The sequence below is a fragment of the Panthera leo genome, chromosome D1 (genome assembly GCF_018350215.1).
Source record: "Panthera leo isolate Ple1 chromosome D1, P.leo_Ple1_pat1.1, whole genome shotgun sequence".
Taxonomy (NCBI): Eukaryota; Metazoa; Chordata; class Mammalia; order Carnivora; family Felidae; genus Panthera; species Panthera leo.
In genome coordinates this window covers 105,601,349-105,619,925 of record NC_056688.1, presented here as the reverse complement: position 1 = coordinate 105,619,925, position 18,577 = coordinate 105,601,349, and the positions used below count along the sequence as shown (strand labels likewise).

The 18,577-nt window shown below is 57.0% G+C and overlaps 3 protein-coding genes across 13 annotated transcripts in view; 1 reads left to right on the top strand and 2 right to left on the bottom strand.

Moving 5' to 3' along the window:
• Nucleotides 1–2,670: 2,670 nt before the first annotated feature.
• Nucleotides 2,671–7,765, bottom strand: FEN1 (flap structure-specific endonuclease 1). Of its 2 annotated transcripts, none has more exons than XM_042906382.1 (2): nucleotides 7,587–7,765; nucleotides 2,671–3,851 (listed from the first exon to the last, which is right to left on the bottom strand). In XM_042906382.1, exon 2 carries the CDS (start codon nucleotides 3,828–3,830, stop codon nucleotides 2,688–2,690), a length of 1,143 nt encoding a protein of 380 aa, XP_042762316.1. In that variant the 5' UTR covers nucleotides 3,831–3,851; nucleotides 7,587–7,765; the 3' UTR covers nucleotides 2,671–2,687. The 2 variants fall into 2 exon arrangements, with proteins under 2 accessions (XP_042762316.1, XP_042762317.1); XM_042906383.1 differs by lacking the exon at nucleotides 7,587–7,765 and adding an exon at nucleotides 6,845–6,969.
• Nucleotides 7,134–10,398, top strand: TMEM258 (transmembrane protein 258). Its single transcript, XM_042906384.1, has 4 exons — nucleotides 7,134–7,322; nucleotides 8,848–8,957; nucleotides 9,543–9,679; nucleotides 10,291–10,398. Exons 1-3 carry the CDS (start codon nucleotides 7,320–7,322, stop codon nucleotides 9,667–9,669), a joined length of 240 nt encoding a protein of 79 aa, XP_042762318.1. The 5' UTR covers nucleotides 7,134–7,319; the 3' UTR covers nucleotides 9,670–9,679; nucleotides 10,291–10,398.
• Nucleotides 10,399–12,449: 2,051 nt separating this feature from the next.
• Nucleotides 12,450–18,577, bottom strand: part of MYRF (myelin regulatory factor) — a 32,407-nt gene continuing 26,279 nt past the window's right edge. For 6 of the 10 annotated variants that reach the window (XM_042905981.1, XM_042905972.1, XM_042905973.1 and 3 more), the window contains 7 exons: nucleotides 18,266–18,457; nucleotides 17,762–18,013; nucleotides 16,120–16,222; nucleotides 15,811–15,885; nucleotides 15,356–15,461; nucleotides 13,776–13,850; nucleotides 12,450–13,574 (listed from right to left, as the gene is read on the bottom strand). In XM_042905981.1, the coding sequence (XP_042761915.1) occupies nucleotides 13,494–13,574; nucleotides 13,776–13,850; nucleotides 15,356–15,461; nucleotides 15,811–15,885; nucleotides 16,120–16,222; nucleotides 17,762–18,013; nucleotides 18,266–18,457 (884 nt within the window). In that variant the 3' untranslated portion in view covers nucleotides 12,450–13,493. Of the gene's footprint in view, nucleotides 13,575–13,775; nucleotides 13,851–15,355; nucleotides 15,462–15,810; nucleotides 15,886–16,070; nucleotides 16,223–17,761; nucleotides 18,014–18,265; nucleotides 18,458–18,577 lie in introns of those variants that run through there. The other 4 variants (XM_042905975.1, XM_042905974.1, XM_042905976.1 and 1 more) reach the window with 4 other exon arrangements.

The window sequence follows — 18,577 nt, the reverse complement described above, 5'->3', positions numbered from 1 at the left end:
CCGTGTTCTAGAGTTCTGGGCTCTATGTGCATCTTTGTTTCTTTAATTAGGCCGACATCCGTGTCCTTTGTGTTGATGTTACTACATCTCCAAGAAGTAAAGCTGAAAAATAAAGTTAATTTTGACCACCTGAAGGAAGGCTATAGTCACTTGTAATCCACGAAGCTCTTGTCTGTCTGTCAATGGGAGAATTTAGGCCTGTGCTGTAAGGTACCACCTACCTCTGGCTCTTTCTGACCAGGAGTTCCCAGATTCCCCTTCACACAAGGCCTTTGGGCAGAACACCAGGATCCTCCGAAAACCAAGGCACGGGTGGGCTATGGCAAGGAAAAGGAAAGCCAGGCCCTCCTCATGACCCCCTGTGTTCAAACGCTTGACTGGCCAGACACACTAGGCAGGTGTCCCATGCTTCTGTCATGAGGCAACACCCTGGCCCTTTTGAACGTTCTAGTCTCAGTATGGGTAGTCCCGATTAGTCTCCTTTCTGCCCAAATCCTTCTCTGCTGGCACAATGCCTTTTTAACCTCAGTGCTATTACAACAGCTCTCTTTGAGCAAGAGTATTAGACGTGCTAGGTAAAAATTTGTAGAACTGGTTTTCCCCCTGCAGTGTGCGGTGGTTAAACCTTTTAGAAAAGACCGGACAACTGGAACTGAAAACAAGAGGAAAAACCGCTCTGCATGTTTTGACTGCCACAGGATACAAGCCCTTAACTACTGCACCGAGGTGATCAGGTGATTGCTCCGTAGGAAGTCTTTCCACCTCTGGACCCCATCACCAGAACCACGGGCTTAGCCATCAAATTCCTTGGGGCTCTTGTTACTTGTGTGGCACGGGCCAATCGGAGAAAATCCGTTTCAACCGCTGGAGACAGCAGTGAACAAAAAAACTACGATCCCTGCCCTTGGAGTAGAACCTTCCGTCTATACCAGTGGTTTTCAGGGTCCCATCGTCAAGGGAACAGCACTGCCGGGGAGACTATATCCCGCTCCTGCTTCAACTGGAGCTCATATCCTGAGATTCCATGTAAGATTTCATTTGAAAAACAGGTTGCTCCATGAGAAATTTTGAAAACCACCAGCCTCTAGTCTTCTACCCACTTAATCTGTTGGAACACAGGCAGCTTAGATTTCCGGCTGCTTAAGTGTCCCCGGTAACTTTAAACAGCAGTGATAGGAATGCTAAAAAAGGAGAAACTCAAACAGGACAGCGCCTTGCCAAGTTTTATCAGGATTATAACTTTTCAAACATTCCATCTTTATGGGAAACAGTAACCTGAATTTGATGTCACAAGAGGAGCGAGAAAGTGACTTTTGAAGTGCGGTTTTGAACAATTTATAAACAGGTAGAATAAATGCTCGGACGCCGTGAAGCAGTTGATCTAAATTGTGAGGCTTTCTCCGAGAAGCTCCTTTATCCCACACAGCAGGTGGAAAACTAGGAACCCATTCGATTTATTAAAACTTGTTTCCCAGCAAGTCAAACTAGGCATCCACCTACAAATGGCTTATGTACTGCCAAGGCCACTTTGGTCATTCTGTGGAGCGTGGCGCCATCTTGTGGCCACTCTCAAACCTCTTGTAACAAGGATACGTCGCCTGTGTGTTCTCTTGGGAGTGAAAAGAACCTTACCTACTTCCTGAAGCCTGGGGGCACTTACGATGTTTGGGTTTTGTTTTTTTTTTAACGTTTATTTATATGAGAGAGAGAGAGGGAGAGAGAGAGAAAGAGAGACAGTGCGTAGGTGGGGGTGGGGCAGAGAGAGAGAGACAGAATCTGAACCAGGCTCTGAGCTGTCAGCACAGAGGACACAGGGCTCGAACCCACAAGATGCGAGATCATAACCTGAGCCGAAGTCGGATGCTCAACTGACAGCCACCCAGGCGCCCCTCAAGGTGTTTTCAAATGTTCTCAAAGAACACGACATTCTGGCTACTTTTCTAATTTTATTGACTCTTTTTTCATACGTTTAAAACAAAACCAGCACGTGAAAATAGCATCTCCTCCCCAAGTCTCAACTCCGTTGGCTGCCTCAGAGAAGCCATCAGAATTTGGCCCATCTTATGCCTCGAAATAAGATACGCCACCGTGAAGACTCAAGTTACATAGCAAGTTCAAGTTTCTGCGCACCCCAGGACACACAGCCAGCGGTCGGACCCTTGTGGCCAACTCCAGGGACTCCAGCTGTCCGCCTGTCTCATGTCTCAGGAGCTCTCCCCGTCTGAGAAGACTGGGTCTTCCTGATGGCTGTCCTACAGGGCCGGTCAAGGCTGAGCCAGAGAGAAATACAGCTGGGTTCCACCACCCCTTCCCATCAGTCACCAGTTGGGCCAGTCAGGAAATCATTTTTATACAGTCTTCCATCTCTACCATTTATCCCCCCCTCCTCCTCCAAGACCTGTTGCTATCCCTTTCATTTAACAATAGACTCGGTGTCCATTAAATTGCCTGAGACGTGTGTGGAGCCTGACCTACTTTCCTGAGCTAAAACAAGAAGAAAACAAGATACCTCTGTGGCCTTCCTGCCACCAGATCAAGTACAAAAGGGAAAGCACTACGGAGACGGGCAGAGCTAGAGAAGCAATGCGAGCCCCTCCCTGCCCCCACAGAGCTCTCTCTCGAGCTAGCGCTTGAGGGCACATCAAGGCAGGTGTTCTGGGGCCGGGGAGGCGAGAGGGGAAACTCCTTTATTTTCCCCGTTTGAACTTCCCTCCTGCCCCGGTCTTTGCCTTCTTCTTAGCGGACCCCTTGGGCTCTGGCTCCTTGCGCTTAGCTGAGGAGAGCGAGCCAGTCACCTTGAAGAAATCATCCAGGCGGCCCTGGGTGCTGCCCTGGCGGCTCTTGCTCAGCCGCCTGACCCCACTGCGGATCCGCTCCTCCGAGAACTGCTTTTCACCACACATGAACTTGACGAGCTCTTCCTCATTCGGCTCGCTCCACTTCAGCTCCACTGACTCTGGGTCAAGCACCTCGGGCTCCAGGAAGAGCTGCTGGGCCTCCTTGTGGAGCCAATTTTCCGGCACGGAGTACTTGCTGGGGTCGAGCCGACGCACGATCTCCTCGATGCTCTTGTGCTTCTGGATGAGGTCCACGGCCCGCTTGGGCCCAATGCCCCGGATGCTCTCACAGTAGTCACTGCCCAGCAGGATGCACAGGTCTACGAACTGCTCCTGGTTCAGGCCCAGCTCCTGCAGGACCCGGCTCAGGTGGAACTCCTGGATGGGCAGCTTCTTGGCCTCGCTGGCCGTCAGGTGCCGCATGAGCACAGGGCTGCCAAAGGTCAGGCAGTCCATGTCCTCCGTGGCCGCGGCATAGACTTTGCCCGCCTTCACGAGGGCGGCACAGCTGGCCTCGGCCTCGCCGGGCGCGTCCAGGTACGGGATGCCCATGAGGCTCAGCAGATGCTTGCACTCGTCGTTGTGCTGCTTGGTGACCTTCACCAGCCGCTTGGTAAACTTCTCCACCTCCTCCCCGGCCCCGGCGGCCTGAGCCTGCTGTAGCTGCTTCTCCGCCTCGGCCCGCCGCTCGCTGCGCTTGGCCAGCTCGCCGGACTTGAGCTGTGGCGGCTTGCCGTCGAAGACATACACGGGTTTGATGCCGTTCTCCATCATACGGATGGTGCGGTAGAACATGCCCATCAGGTGGCTGGTGGTCTCCCCCTCCTCGTTCTGCAGCACATCCCCGCCCTGGCGGACGGCGATCAGGAACTGATAAATGCTCATGGAGGCATCGATGGCCACCTTGCGGCCGAAGTAGCTCTTGATGTCATTCTCCCGGATGGCACCGGGGGCCACGTCTGCAATCAGTTTGGCCAGGCCTTGAATGCCCATAGCAACACAGAGGAGGGACGGCTAGAACCAAAAACAAACAAAAAAGGAGTAAAGTAAGAACAGGAGGCATTTCAGGGAGGCAAAGGATCAGGGGTTAGAACTGGCGCCCTCTCACCGACTCCCATGCCTCCGACTGTACAAATTTTGCACAAGAAGAGGACACCACTTCGGGACCACAGAAGACGAAAAGATGGCACAGGACAAGGTCAGCATTCTCAAAAACCTCACAGTCGAGCAGGGGAGCCCACCCCATGACTACTAAGGCTTCCGGCGTTTCAGGAGGAAACCTGGGTGTTAGGAGGATGAAGACACTTCTGACGTCCCGGGACTTAAGGTTTCGTGGATAAGGCAGCAACAGGGCTAGCACGCAAGGAGGGCTACCACTGACGCCTGCGTCAAGGTCCCTGCAAGGCCAGAGGAGAGTGCCTGGCCCAGCCCGAGGCGTCCGTGGATCATGAAGACAGGACCTGAAGGACAGGCAAAGACTGGCTACCAGAGGATGACGAGATGAGGCAGGGACAGAGGCAGCCATGACACAAGGGTGAATGTGTACGGTGGTAAAATAAACACGAGTGTCCACCCTCCTCTGTACCTTTATGCCAGTCATTGACCATCCCCAACTCGTCCCTCTGGCTCCCCTCCTCTTAGCAGCTGTGATGGGTAGTTTCCTGTGTCAACAGTGGCTAGGCTGTAGTACCCAGGTATTTACCCAAACATTAATCCAGGCGCTGCTGGGGAAGGTATCTCGTAACATCTGTATTTCGGGTGACTTTATTTATTTAGTTAAAAAAAAAATTTTTTTTTTTTGGATGCTTATTTTATTTTTGAGACAGAGAGAGACAGAGCGTGAGCGGGAGAGGGGCAGAGAGAGAGAGGGAGACACAGAATCCGAAGCGGGCTCCCGGCTCCGAGCTGTCAGCACAGAGCCCGATGCGGGGCTTGAACCCACAAACCACGAGATCATGACCTGAGCCAAAGTCAGGCGCTTAACTGAGCCACCCAGGCACCCCAATATTCAGGTGGCTTTAAACAGAGATTATCCTGCAGAATACGGTGGGGGGGGGGGGGGTGGCGCGGGGGGCTGAGTCAACTGAAAGGCCTTGGGAGCAAAAACGGAGGTTTCCAGAGAAATTCTGCCTGAAGTCTGCAGGTTCAACCCCTGCATGAGTTTCTAGCCTGCGGGCCAGCCCTCTAATTTTCAAACTGGTCAACCTCCACTATCACCTGAGCCAATTCCTTCCAATAAATCTCTTTATATATGTCCGTACCCTAGATCCTACCGTTTCTCTGGAGGACCCTGACTGATAGAGCAGCCCTGAAGGAGGACTGGCAAAAAAACCCACAACATACCTGAAGGGAGGTTATGTGGCTTTCTCACATGCTGCTCTGAGTGTCCCTTCAGTATCCCCTCGGCCCTGCTACTGATTTCTATTTCTACAATGACGTTGCTAGGAGTTTTAAGTCTTTCCCTTTATATTTTCTCTCCACCACGAAGTCCAAGATGTGAACTCCATGGCTCCCACCTGACCCCAGGTCCTGATCTAGGAGCCTGGCAAGCTGTAGTCCCTCAGTCCGGTAATACACTCCTGTTTCAGGCCCCTTGACAAATAAAATAGTTCCCAGGGCAGTGTTTCCTGAACTTCGATCAGATCCAAACTCCGCTCCCCTCACAATTTTTTGCCACTTCCATCTAAAACCTGTATTGGGGGGCGCCTGGGTGGCTCAGTCGGTTAAGCGTCCGACTCCTGGATCCTGGCTCAGGTCATGATCTCATGGTTTTGTGAGTTCGAGCCCCACATCAGTCTCTGTGCTGACAGCGTGGAGCCTGCCTGGGTTCCTCTCTCTCTCTGCCCCTCCCCGACTCACGCTGTGTGTCTTTCTCTCTCTCAAAATAAATAAATATTTTTCAAAAGGGGCGCCTGGGTGGTGCAGTCGGTTAAGCGTCCGACTTCGGCTCAGGTCATGATCTCACAGTCCGTGAGTTCAAGCCCCGCGTCGGGCTCTGTGCTGACAGCTCAGAGCTTGGAGCCTGCTTCGGATTCTGTGTCTCCCTCTCTCTCTGCCCCTCCCCTGCTCAGGCTCTCTGTCTGTCTCAAAAATAAATAAAAACATTAAAAAAAATTTTTTTTTAATTAAAAAAACCACACACTCAAAACCCGTGCTTGCATTCACTTAGTATTTTCTTTAAATGGACCCCATTGTCTTAAAAACCAAGTTGAAAACGAGAACTCATCTTAAGCAATAATGTCTGTGTCACAGTAGTTAAATTTTAATATTAAATGTATAACTATTAAAAAGGATTTAGGGGTGTCATTTAAAGTCGTTGCGTGCTCACTGGTGGTAGGTGTCCGCCACCCCAAGACATATACGAGACCTTTTAGCTGTTCCCACTTTTCAAAGGGTTCTTTCCAAAGCATAATAGACCCTGTCGCATGCCCCCTTCCGTGCTGAAATCCAAACACCTCAACCTGGCGGCAAGATCTTCCATGCGCAGCTTCCCAAACCTACCGTCACAGTCTGGGAGCCAACACAAAGTTTGGGATAAGGCCGGCCCTTTCTCACTGCTGCTCAGCCGCACCCTCCTCTAGCCCCTGCCATACACTGGGCGCTCGGGATCGTTCCCCCCACAGAAGCCGTTCAATCCTCGGGGTCCGGCCTCAGGCCGGCTGCTTTGCCAGAACGGGTACGGAGGGGACAGTGACTGCTGGCTTAGCCTCCCACGGCCCCCGACGCAGGGAGGTGGGAAAGGAGTCTCAACAAGTGAAGTTTACAAAATGTTTCTCAGCCAGGATCTCGGTCGAAATACACAACGGGCCCATGAAGTGGAGGCTGTTTCCCTCCTTCCACAAACGAAGCAAGAGGCTCGGGGCTTCGGCGACCGGCCCAAGTCGCACAGCGGGAAGGTGGCAGGCCGGCGCTCCGGCCTCCGCCCCGCGCGCGGTAGACGGTCCCCGACAGCACCCAGCGCCAGGCGGACCCCGCCGCCTTCGGAAGCGCTTCCCACGGGGTCTCACCTGGCCTTTGGAGCGCGAGGCCTCGACAGCTAGCGCTTGGTCCGGGGTCGCCCACGACGGTGCTCAGCCCCGCAAACCTGCTCAGCGCGGCCGCGGACGCCCTCCCGCTCAGCCGCCTTCCAAAGCCCGCGCTCCCGTCACGTGACCCGCCGCCGCGCACGGCCTCCTGGGAAGTGTAGTACAGGCCCGGACGCCCTCGGCCAGCTTCCCTTGTGGCAAACAGTCCCCCCATCGCCCACCCCCGTAGAGGAACGAACCCTCCCAACGGCTCTGTCCTACCCTTCTCCATCGTTCGCCCCAACTCCACATCGGGGCCCCACAGGCCCCAGCGCCCCCTACCTCCGAAACCACAGGACTACAAATCCCACAATGCCACGCGAGCGGGCGCACTTCCTTTTCCGGCTGCACAAGGCGCCTGCTCCTGCCGACGTGTTATTCCTGTGGCGGAGCGGTGGATTACCCTGTGCCTGGCAAGATGGTGAGAGGGTTGAGGGGCGTCCCGGACAGGGCTGTGATGATGACCCCCTCGGGGCCCGTCCCACACCCCGTTTCTCTCGCGGAGGTCTCAGACGCCTGAGACCCAGACAGCCGGCGGCTCCTATATCCGACTTGGGCCGAGGGGCGGGAAGGGAAGGAAGCCCCTTGCCACGGACTCTTAGTTAGGCTGAGGTTTTGATCCCGCGATTTTTAAGGGTGAGGCTTGTGCGGCGCATTTTTAACACCTCGAGCTTTTATCTGTTACCTGTGATTAAGCCGTTATCTCTATTTGATCTCTGTTTGGAAAGTCCTTCCTCCCGCAGAACTCGTACTCATCCTGCAAGGCCCAGGGCAGATGTCCCCTTCTTGGTGAAGCACTTCCAACTCTCTCAGGCACTTGGCCGCTCTCTGCTGGGAGCTCCCACAACCCGCGTACAAACCTCTTGCCACATGTCACGGACTTCTTTGTTATCTGCCACGCCTCCTAGTGACCACCATCTGACGTGCAGCTAGCTCTGGGATGATGGCTATTCATCTTTGTATTCCCAGTGCCGAACACAGGGCCTGCGATCGGAGGCTCAATAAATGGCAGCGATTGTCTTTTATCATTTTGGGGGGTGTGGGCATAAATGTTTACTGAATTGAATTCCAGTGTCTCTTAGAACAACGGGGTCAATTTATTTCTCTAGAGTTGTTATGTTCTGGGTTTTAGGAGCGTTGGCTGGTGAGTGACAATGGAAGTTAACATTTGTACAGAACTTTACGTTTACAGCCCTCCTTCCCAAGCATTATCTCATAATTTTCCCTGTAACCTTGGGAGGGAAACAAACACCTATTGAGCAACTCCTTTGTGCCAGGAAGTGAGCTAGATGCTTTGACGTTCGTCACCCTTCTTCAGTCATACATCAACCCTGTGAGGGGTGTTACTGTAACTACTTTACAGAGACTCATTCAGTAGAGCCAGTTTATTAATGGATGTCTTTTGCTGTTAGATCCTGAGATTCCGTAATAGTGTAGTGGGAAGAATACAGAAGTAGAAGTTGAGATCTGGGTACTGGTCCAGGCTCTGAATTACAGCAGGGATTCTGAGCTTGGTGTCTATAGACATGGGTCCATAAATCTAAAATTATAGGCAGACTATTTCTTGCATGTGGTTTTTTTCCAGGCAGAGTCCATACCTTTAACCATTTTTTTTTTTTTTTTTTAATTGTCCTCCCTGGCCTCAGAAGATGTTAGGGACCACTGATCTATAGCTAGTCGATCATCTTCAGTGTCAGCCTCTGACTCTCAGCTGCCCTTCTTGTCTCATAGTGAAAAGACAGAGTGTCACCTAAGTTTAAGATGGAATCGTCATTTCCAAATGGAGTCACTTGATGTTGGTTCTGAAGGATTTCCGTATTTCCCAGGCTGAGACAGACCTTTAACAGTCATTGGAGGATGAGGCCCATTGGTGGATGACCTCACACTCCCCCTCACGCTGAAGTCCGGGGATTCTTTGATAGCTCTGATCTCCTGCCCTCCCCTAGGAGCTCGAGGCCATGAGCAGATACACCAGCCCAGTGAACCCAGCTGTCTTCCCCCATCTGACCGTGGTGCTGTTGGCCATTGGCATGTTCTTTACCGCCTGGTTCTTCGTGTATCCTTTTCACTGAGCAGCCAGTGGGCCAGAGTTAGTGGTGTGGGAAACTAAGGGAGAAACCATGCTGGGTACGTGCACCCTGCCAGTTTTGTTCTGGTGTGGGGCTAGGGGGAAGGTAAGGAGGTCGAAGGACAGCTGTTGATGTGCAGGGTCAGGCTGTGGCCTTACTTCCCAAGTTTAGGTGAGCTCAGTTTGCTCTTCAGATTTCCAGGACAGTGGACAGAAGGCCTGGCTGGACTGCAGGTTGGGGATAGGGGATCTGAAGTTGGCAGAGTGGTAAAGGAGGGGCGTGCTCAGGTGGCAGGAGATCCGAGGGCTAATGCCAATTCCCCAGTTCACTGGCTGTGTGGCCCGGGGCAGGTGACCTAACCCCTCTGGGCCTGATTTTCTTCACGGGTGGTTGAGGGCTGGTAGGAAGCAACAGAGTCCAGATCCTCTCTTGGGCCTCTCTTCCTGGCTGCGCTGAGCCCGGCAAGCCTCCTAGAAAGCCCTCACCCCGTACCTTTTTCCCAGAGCTGCACTGGCCGGGCTTCCTGTCCTACGCAGCCCCATCCCTCTGCTTCTCCTTAATCACCCTGCCAGCTATGAGGTGACCTCCACCAAGTACACTCGGGATATCTACAAAGAGCTCCTCATCTCCTTGGTGGCCTCGCTTTTCATGGGCTTTGGAGTTCTCTTCCTGCTGCTCTGGGTCGGCATCTACGTGTGAGCTCCCAAGGGTAAGTGCGACAGGGCGGGCATTAGAGAGGCTTCCCACATCCACGTCAGTGCGGTCCTCAGGCCTGTGCGACGCTTTGGTTCATGGAGACAGACTCGGCAGAGTGGATAGGGACACCGGACGCGGGACGCATGTGCCTCTTTCCCTGTCCCTAACAGGGATCTCTGACCTACGTTGTCATGCTGAGCTCCGCACACTGCCCAAGGCCTTGATCTGGCTTCGGGGTGTACTTCATAGGGCTGTGGGAGCAGGCTTCCCACGTGATGACATTTGGGTTCTTACACATCACACGCCATTGACTTGGCTGCTCGGGAACGGGCTAGAAGGGGGGGGGGTCAGAACCTGCGGCTCCCAGTTTGCTGCAGGGAGTGCCACTGTGGTAAGTTTGAATGTTTTCAGCCATTAAAAGAAACCTTGACTAAAGTGACGAAGCAAACCCAGGGACCCTGGCTGCAGATAATCCACTAAACAGGTCCCTGAGAGTCAGCTTTGGTGGCTCCGATTCAGAGTCGTGGGCCCGTCAGCCGTTGCCCCAGGGGCACAGGCGTCAGTGAGAAAAGGAGGCGGAAGGAAGGGTCGTTGGTCTCATTTGATACCCCTCTCCTCTTTCAGGTTCCAGCCCGGCGGCTTCACCGAACCCCTGCTTTTGTAAATTAATTTTTTTACCGTTGCCACAAGCGTCCCCCACCTGCTCACAATAAAGACAGATGTGTGACCGTCCCGTCTGACCGCCCATTGCGCAGCGGTGGGGTGGTGCTGGGACTACCTGACTTCCCTGGTCCCACCCCTTCCCATTTCTCTCCTGCCTTTCAGATGCTCCCTGCTGCCGGGAAGCCCTACTTTCTGCTGTGAGGGGCGAGGAGGGTGAGGGAGGGGAGGCTGTCCTTGTAACGTAAGGCTTCGTGGACAGGGAGGGACCGGCTCTCTCCTCTGTTGTTTTTACAGCAGACTTCTCTGGGAACCCACACCAGTCACGTCTGCCCTGGACCCGTCCCATCCTCTGAATGTACTCTCCCTTTTGTGGGTTGGGGACCTTCACAAGGCTCAGCTTGTCCCCAAAGGGGAGGTTTTCCTTGGGGAAGGGGGCCACTTTAACCCAGGTAGGGAAGCCGTGGGTCTGCGGGGGAGTGGCTAGGGAAGGCGGCCGCGGAGTCCTGTTCCCAAGCCTGGCGTGAAGTTGAGAAGGATGTTGGGGTGCAACGCATCCACGTGGCTCAGGAACCTCAAGAGATTCCAGTCGGTCTTTGCCCCCCAGGCGACTCCCGTCTCCTACCAGAACAGTCTCAAGAAGAGATGGGGAAGCAAGGTCAGATACAAAGCCATATTTATACATTTATTTATATACGTATATTTACTTCAGAAGAAAAGGACGGGGACAGGAAGCAAGCAGGCCCAGGGCTGCCTCCCTCTGCCCACTCCAGAGTCAGAGTTGGTACGTGATAAATATGAGTCAGCACTCAGGGACAGGAACTGGGAGTTAACTGGGAGGGAGGGGCGCTCTATGCACACGCGGGCTTTTATGGGGGCGGGTATAACGTGGGCAGAGGGACTTGTGCGTTGAGAGGCCCTATGTACAGCTTGAAGCTCCGGGGAGATTAGCCCTGCGGCTATGGGAATAAATGCCGGAGGGGAGGGGAGGGGTGGCTGCTGGACCCCATGTAGGGAATGGAACCAAGACACCCACTTACCAGTGCCAGCCGGGCAGCTGTCAGCCTTCAGCAGGTGACCCGCTCCCCTTCCCTGAAGCCCATCTACCTTACTAGGCTTAAGGCGACTTTGGTCCAAGGTTGACCCCCTCTCAAGCAGCTTGGAGCCCCAGCTTGGCCCCAATCCTCGCACTGAGGACCCCTCCTCAGGCATGGAAACAGCCAGCTGCTAACCAGATTGGGGCAATGCTGTGTCCAGAAGGGCTCCAGGGGGCAGTGGAGGGTCACTTTCCAGTTCAGGACTGAGGGGCCACAGTCCAAGGCCAGGCACCCTCACTGAGGAAGCCCCAGAATCCTATTACAAAGGGTGGGGCTCAGCAGTTTTTAAGGCATTTCGGGAGGGTTTCCCCCACTCTGGGGGAGGGAGAACAGAGTAGTCCTAAGGAAGGCCTGGCCCCCTGCGTGGTGTGGGGAACCGTGGGATTCCTATGTCAGAATGAAGGAGCGGAGCCACGCTGGGGAAGGGGCTGGGAGGCGAGGTATCCCTGCCATCCCCCAACTCCCCTAAGGGTAAGTGCTTTGCGACCCATGCCAGGAGGGGGCCCACAGTTCCCAGGCTTCAAGACCCAGCTCCCCATAGGAAGGCCTCCCGTTCAAAGTCGAGAATGAGACTTCGGAGAGGGGTAAGGCCTGGTTCCCAAAGAGGTGGCAGGATACCACAGGGCAGGGACCGCAATTCCTGGTCCCCTTCCCGGGCCCAAGCGGATGTGGCTCAGTGATTTCCACATTCTTCTGTGAGCCTGGATGTGGCCTCAGTGCTCCAGGCACCCACTAAGAAACATTGGCACTTGAGATAAGACTTCTTCCTAACACAAGCCCACTGCTCCATCTCTGGGAGGAGTGAGTGGAGACGGGGCCTGCTGCCGAGCCTGGGTCGCTCCAGCTCAGCTCCCCGAACCCAATATGGGAGCCCTTGATCTGGGGAGACCAGGTGACCAGGAGACAAGAGTGAAGGGGGAAGCCAGAGTCTTGGTGGTTGGGAGTGAGCTGGATGTCTCAAGCCTCCCTGGGATGGATCAGAGCCAGGCCCCTGTCTCTGCAAGTGTCCCCCTGCCCCCCCCCCCCCCCCCCCCGGGCTCTGCACTTCTCTGGGCTTTACCATCTCCAACCTCCACCCCCGCTCTGGCTTAAGTGCATTTTAGTAATTATTTCGTTAATAACAGCAACAACTCTGCATCCACACACCAGCCAAGACCAGCCTGCTGCCTGGCATGGATTCCTGCTCCCCTGCTCAGAGAGAATGATGGGTCCCGGATACTGCTGCAAAGCTCTGGAAACTCCCAGGAACCCAGGCCGTGGGGCCCCGACACTGTCTTGGGTGGGGGGGCTCACAGGGAACTTCAGGATACTCCAGGTTCAAGGGTCCGGGGCTTACCTCGCCCACCGCCCCACCTCCCTCACTGGTTCAGCTGGGCACGAAATGTACATAAGGCACATAGTCTTTCCAACCCATCCAGGGCTGGCTCCCGCTGCCCTGGGAGCTCTTGGGAGCCCGTGTTCCCAGGGAGAAGAGACCTCCTGGGCCACACTTAAAGCTTAAAAGTCCCAAGTCCAGCGTAACAGTCAAACCCCAAAAAGTCTACCACCTCGCCGCCCCCGCAGGGAGCAGCTGTGAGGGTGATGGCTGCATACTCTCCACCGACTCATGGATCCAGCCGAGTCTTTTAGGGCTCCGTCCAAGTCCCCAGCTGATAGCAAAGTCAGCAGGGCCCCTCTCCAAAAGAGGGGGGGCTCCCAGCCTCAAAAGGGGAGGGTGGGAGGTAGGCTCTGGACAGTCACAGGCTTACCCTTGCCTCCAAGGTACCTGAGGCCGGCCCTCCGACCACCGTAACTGGACAGATAGGAACTGGTCCCGGCCTGGCCCCAGGAGGTCCCTCTGGCTCCCTCCGCGGCGTGGGAGGGGCGACCGGCAGGGACGGCAACTCCAGTGTGAGGACTTCCAGTTTCACCAGTCGTGGGGAGGGCCAGGCCCGGTTCAGTCTCTCCAAGGGGGTGCCAGTGAGCAGAGAGCTGGCGGGCAGCGGCTCCAGTGTAACACCACCGCGTCCAGTGTGGAAGGGGCGCCCGGGGACCCGGGCCGTGGTGTGGTGCTGCCTTGGGGAGGGCAGCTCAGTCACACAGGCGGTAGAAGTGGAAATAGTAGTCTGTGGCCGGCAGGACCGGGGCCTCCACGCTGCAGTTGGCCTGACCCTGGGTGGGAGGGGAGCGGGCACAGGTGAGGTGGCTCTGGGGGTGCAGGGCAGGAAGCACCCCGCCCCCGGCGCCGACATCACCTGCCCCTGTGCCCCACGTCCTGCCATGCGCTCCGTGAACCCCCGCCTCCCTTCCCCGAGCCCCACGCGGAGCTACAGGCGCCTGGACCTCTGGGGGCAGGTGGGTGCCTGGGCTCACCAGCAGTGCCACCCGGAAGTGGTAGGTGAATTCTCGGAAAGACAGGATGGTCACTGGCCACTGGTGGGACGTGCCCTGGAGAGAGGGGAGAGAGAAGGGTGAACACAGCCCCCTGCCCCTATCCCAACCAGCAGCCCTCACCGGGGCTCCAGGGCAAGTCTCCCAAAGGGTAAAATGAGCGCTGAGAAGAGAGAAGGGAGGGAGCACGCTCTGCTTGGGGGAGTGATGGCAGCCCCCCTCTACGCACACTCTGTGCCAGGTACCCACAGGCCCACAGCCGCCGTCCCCCGGTCCCTGCCTCCCCTCACCCATTACGCTCCAGGCACAAAGTATTTCATTAACCCCAACCTCACTACAACCCAGTAAGGTGATGCTGCTGGTAGATGAGGAAGCCGAGTTCCAGCCTAAAATCACAGGGCACCGGGTGGCAGGGCTGGGGTTGACACACGGGTCTGGTCTGCTCTCCTTCGCCCGGGAGCGTGAGGCCCGGCTTCAGACCGCTTGCCCATCTCCCCCCGCTGAGGCTTTGGCTTGGCCTCCAGGGATGTGGATTCTGGCCTGAGCTCCACATCTGAAGACGAGGGGCTGGCTGGGCTCTCCCTCTACTTCCGGGCACGTTCTCCTCTGCGCCTGTTTCGAGGCTCCCACCCACCCCTCCACTCGTTACTTTCTGCACATCTTTTCTCCTCAGCTAGAGGGTGCATTCTTCCCAGGCAAGGCCTGGGTCCACCCCGCCTGCCTCCCCCCTGCTGAGCCCAGGACAGGGCCTGGGCTAGAGGGGCCCCGACACATACTTGTTGAATAACCACGAATTGGTGAGAAGTCCCCTTAACCCGTGCTGAGAGTCACAACTTTGGGTTACGTGGGGATCACATGGCCAGTGAGGAGCTGAACAAGGAAAGGGTCTCAGCCATTTGGTTCTCCGAGCAGGAGGTAGGCCTCTACGACATCGCGGAGGGATCTTCCAAAATGGTGGCTTGAACCATGCCGCTGCCCAGTGTGAACTCACCGGGCCCAGTGTGAGCCGCTGCCCGTGCTCCTTCCCGTTTCCCGCCCCCTGGCCCTTGCCACGTGTCCGGCTCTGCCAGAAGGCCACCCAGTCCCTGGCCTCCAGACCTCAGCATGTGCTGTCCTACTCCTGGGACACTGTCCTCTCTTCTTTCTCCAGCTGACCCCAAATCATCCTTCAGTTCTCGTCTTAAACGTGACTTTTTCGGGGTGGCTGTTCTGACCCCGAGCACAGACAAGGCTGGCTCTCCCTGCCAAGGACCCCTAGAATACCCTCCCCACCCGCACCGTTGCGTTCCATCCCAGCTTAGGCCTGGTGGGACTTTTGTCTTCCCAGGGGCTCAGGCAGGGCAGGGCCGGGGATGGGACAGAGCAAGGGCAGGGCCACAAGGCGCTCGGCTGTGACCAGTGCACCCGTGCCCCCTCCCCAGGGCCCAGAGGCCTGAAGCGTCCCTTGTGGAGGTGCCTTCGCTCTGGCCCCCGGCTCCTTCACCTGTTTGGGGGCGCGGCTGTGCCCGGGGAGAGGAAGCTCTGGGGTGTGGCTGGCCCACGGCTTCCCAGTCGCCCCCTACCTGGGTGTCCTGGTAGGTGTGCAGGCTCTGTGGAAAGTCCCTCTCCTCACACGGCTGCTCCTTTGACATCAGGCTGCACAGCACCACAGACACGGGAGACGAAGAGCTGGGGGAAGGCCCAGTTAGCAGGGAGGTGGGGCTCCTGGGGGCCCCCTCCCAACCAGCCCTCCCCTCCACCCCCCCCGCCCCGCTGAAACAAGCCGCGAGTCCGCAGGCGGCCTGACAACGATGCCCACGGGTCAAGGCCCGAGACGGCCGCAAACCCTTTGCCGTCTACCATCGCACGTGGCGCTCACACCCCGGTGCAATCACGGTGTGGTTTACAGACGAGAAGCTGGAGCCCAGAGACTGCCGGGGTCACACAGCCAGTCAAGCGCAGAGCGAGCAATAAAGTTGGCGTCGCTCCTCAGACCCCTTCCCCAGGTTGCCGGGGACCCCCACGTCCCTCCACTCACTTCATCTGCAGAGTCAGGCTGAGGTGCAGCGGGGTGCCGCTGCTGACAGGGATGTGGTAGGTGAAGTTTCCAGGCCTGAGAGGGCAAACATGGCTGCTGCTTAGTCCGAGGCTACCCTCCTGAGGCCCCCTGCCTGGACTCCCCGCCCCCCCCACCCCCACCCCGTCTGTCCTGGAGCTCACGGAAAGCGACTGTGCCACCTCGGGGGTGGGGGAAGGGAGATGACATCTGAGCATCTGTACTGCCTGGGCTCACGTCACCTGAGGGAGTCTGTCCTTGGGGTGAGGGGAGGGGGGCAGCCAGGCCCACCTGCAGGCATCCTCTGGAGCGCAGTACTGGGAAGTGATGGGCATTGAGTTCTCCAGCACCTGGATGGAGGTCAGGGAGGGCACTGGGTCTGCAAGGAGAGAGGCTGTTGGGGCAGGGAGGAGGGTGACAGGGGCGAGAAGCCACCAAGCCCTTCCTCGCCAGACTCGCGTTCAGTCACACGCACCTTAGTATAAATAAGTTTCAGGTCATTCTTTCCAGACCCCCCACAATGGCCAGGGTCACACCACCCTCCGCCCCAGCAGCACTACGAAGAGCCAGTTCCCGGGAGCCTGAGGCCCGCCTCCTTGACAAGAACCTGCACACCAGGGGCAGGGATGGGTGCCGGGGGGTGCACAGGAGCCCGCCCACAGTGCTCTGCTCCTGACCGCACACGCTTTTCAACACTCAGTTCAGAGGCATCAGGTCGGTACCTTGAAATCAGCCATGGTGGGAGTATTCGCCACAAATCGGGGCTTTTTTTTTTTTTTTTTTTTTTTTCCCTCCAGAGCCAACTGTGAGACACCTGCCAGCACCAGACTCCTGGGGGCCTGTGGCCCTCTGTGAAAGAACCCGCCACGACCGGCTGGCTGGCTGGGTGAGGGCGGGACTGAAGTGTGACACAGAGGGCGGGTGAGGTCATCTCAGCTCACCTACAGGCTAGCTGCTGCCCGCCTGACCATCCCACCGAGGGAGGGGAGGCTGGGGCCACCGAACATGTGCTCAGCTCCGTGAGGCACAGCCAGGCACCCAGGGGCCCCAGGAGGCCCGTGGGCCCACGGACACCACACACAGACAAGATGGAAGAGACCCTCGCATTTCTCTTCTGGGCAAACTCCTGCGGTCCTTCAGAGACTCGGCTCCAATGTCACCTCCTCCGGGGAGGCCTTCCTGATCACCTCTCCACCCCTGCCTGGATTACGTGCCCTCCCCAGTCACCAAGCTGCCTGCAAAGTCCCCTCAGAGCTGCGGCCCACCCCTACGCCGCCGTGTTCTCACGTCTCTGAGCCACCGGGGCCGGGCACGTGTGTCCTCAGCACCCCCAGTCCCCCACCTCCCTGTACAATTGAACTTCAGTCTCGGCAAGTCAGTTTCTAAGCTTTTTTTTTCCTCTAAGCCACAAAACCCATCAAGTGAAAGCCAATGAGAAGGCCCAATACCTAGAGCAGAGCCGCCTGGGAAGCCTGGAAGGCCCCTGGCCTCCTCTGCAGCCCCCAGGGTGGCCGGCAGGGTGCGTCGGAGTCAGTGGCAGACAGAAAACCTCTGCGGCCAAGGGTTCTCCGGCTTGGTGACAACCAAAGCCTTGAGATTTGGAAAGCTGGGGGGGGTGCGGGGGGAGACCCTACACAGCACCCTCCTTGCCCTGGCATGGGGGTGAAGGATCCAGGCCCCGGTGTCGGGGAGATGGAATCCTAGCTCTGCCGCCGACAGGCCGAACACCCTGTCTCCGTTTCCCCATCTGAACTACGGGGATGATCCCCTCCTTGCAGGAATATGTAAGGATTAAATGAGGCGAGCTACATAAGGCTCCTGGCCTCATTCCTGCTACTTAGTAATGCCCAGCAAGCGTCTGTAGGCTGGCAATCCCGCGCCAGGCGTTCAGGTGGCTGAGCTGAGAAGATCGGGGGCAAGGTAGGGCAAGTACCTGGCTGGCCCTGGGCCCGAGTGGGCCGAGCAGGGCTCAGGCCGGGCTGGGGAAGCCCTCTGCGGGCCCGGCCGTGGAGACCAAGGCTGGGACTATTCTTGGCTTTGCCCTGCCCTCCAGGGAAGGGGACTTCGGGGCTGGCCAGAGGCTCTGAGCTCTTTGGATGCTTGGAGTGGCCAATACCATTGGCCGACAGGCCCCAGGACTTGGCTCTGATGTTGGTGACTGGTAGGAGGGCCATCTGGCCGGGGCCTGTGGACAGAACCAGAGGTAGGCTGAGAAGAAGGCACAGGCAGCAACTGGCTACCTCCTGTCCAGCTTTCTCTAGAACTTCACCAGACTGTGGGTGACCCCCATCTGTCTCTTGGTCCCCTCAGGGAGACCCACCAGTCTTCCTCCGGAGCCTCATTCTGGGCTCCCGGACACCCTCCCTCCAATGAGTCTTTGGGGTCTTTCTCTGGACTCCCATAACACCCCCTCAACCTGAACCCAAGACAGCCATACCTGAGCGGTTGGTGGAGGGGCTGGGACTGGGGCTGAGGCCACGGCCAGGGTTAAAGCTGGAGCCAAGACTAGGGGCAGGGGTAGGGCTGGGGGTGGAGGAGGAACAGCAGATGACTGGACAAGGGCGGCTGGAGCACAGGTCCAAAGTGGGGATGACAGGACCTGGGGCTGAGCTGCTCAGGCCGGTGGTAACTGCGGAAGCCAGGGGCCGTATGAGCGAGCAGCAGGCAGCTGAGCCCCGCGCCCCCGCCGCCCCAGAACGCGGCCATCTCTCCCCCATCCCAACCCTCCGGACCCCCCACAGGCACGCAC

Excerpts from the sequence above, each read along its gene's own strand:
- FEN1 (XM_042906382.1), bottom strand. The coding sequence starts at position 3,830 with ATGGGCATTCAAGGCCTGGCCAAACTGATTGCAGACGTGGCCCCCGGT.
- TMEM258 (XM_042906384.1), top strand. Across the intron at positions 8,958-9,542 it reads TTTACCGCCTGGTTCTTCGT|CTATGAGGTGACCTCCACCA; the intron begins GTATCCTTTTCA and ends TCACCCTGCCAG.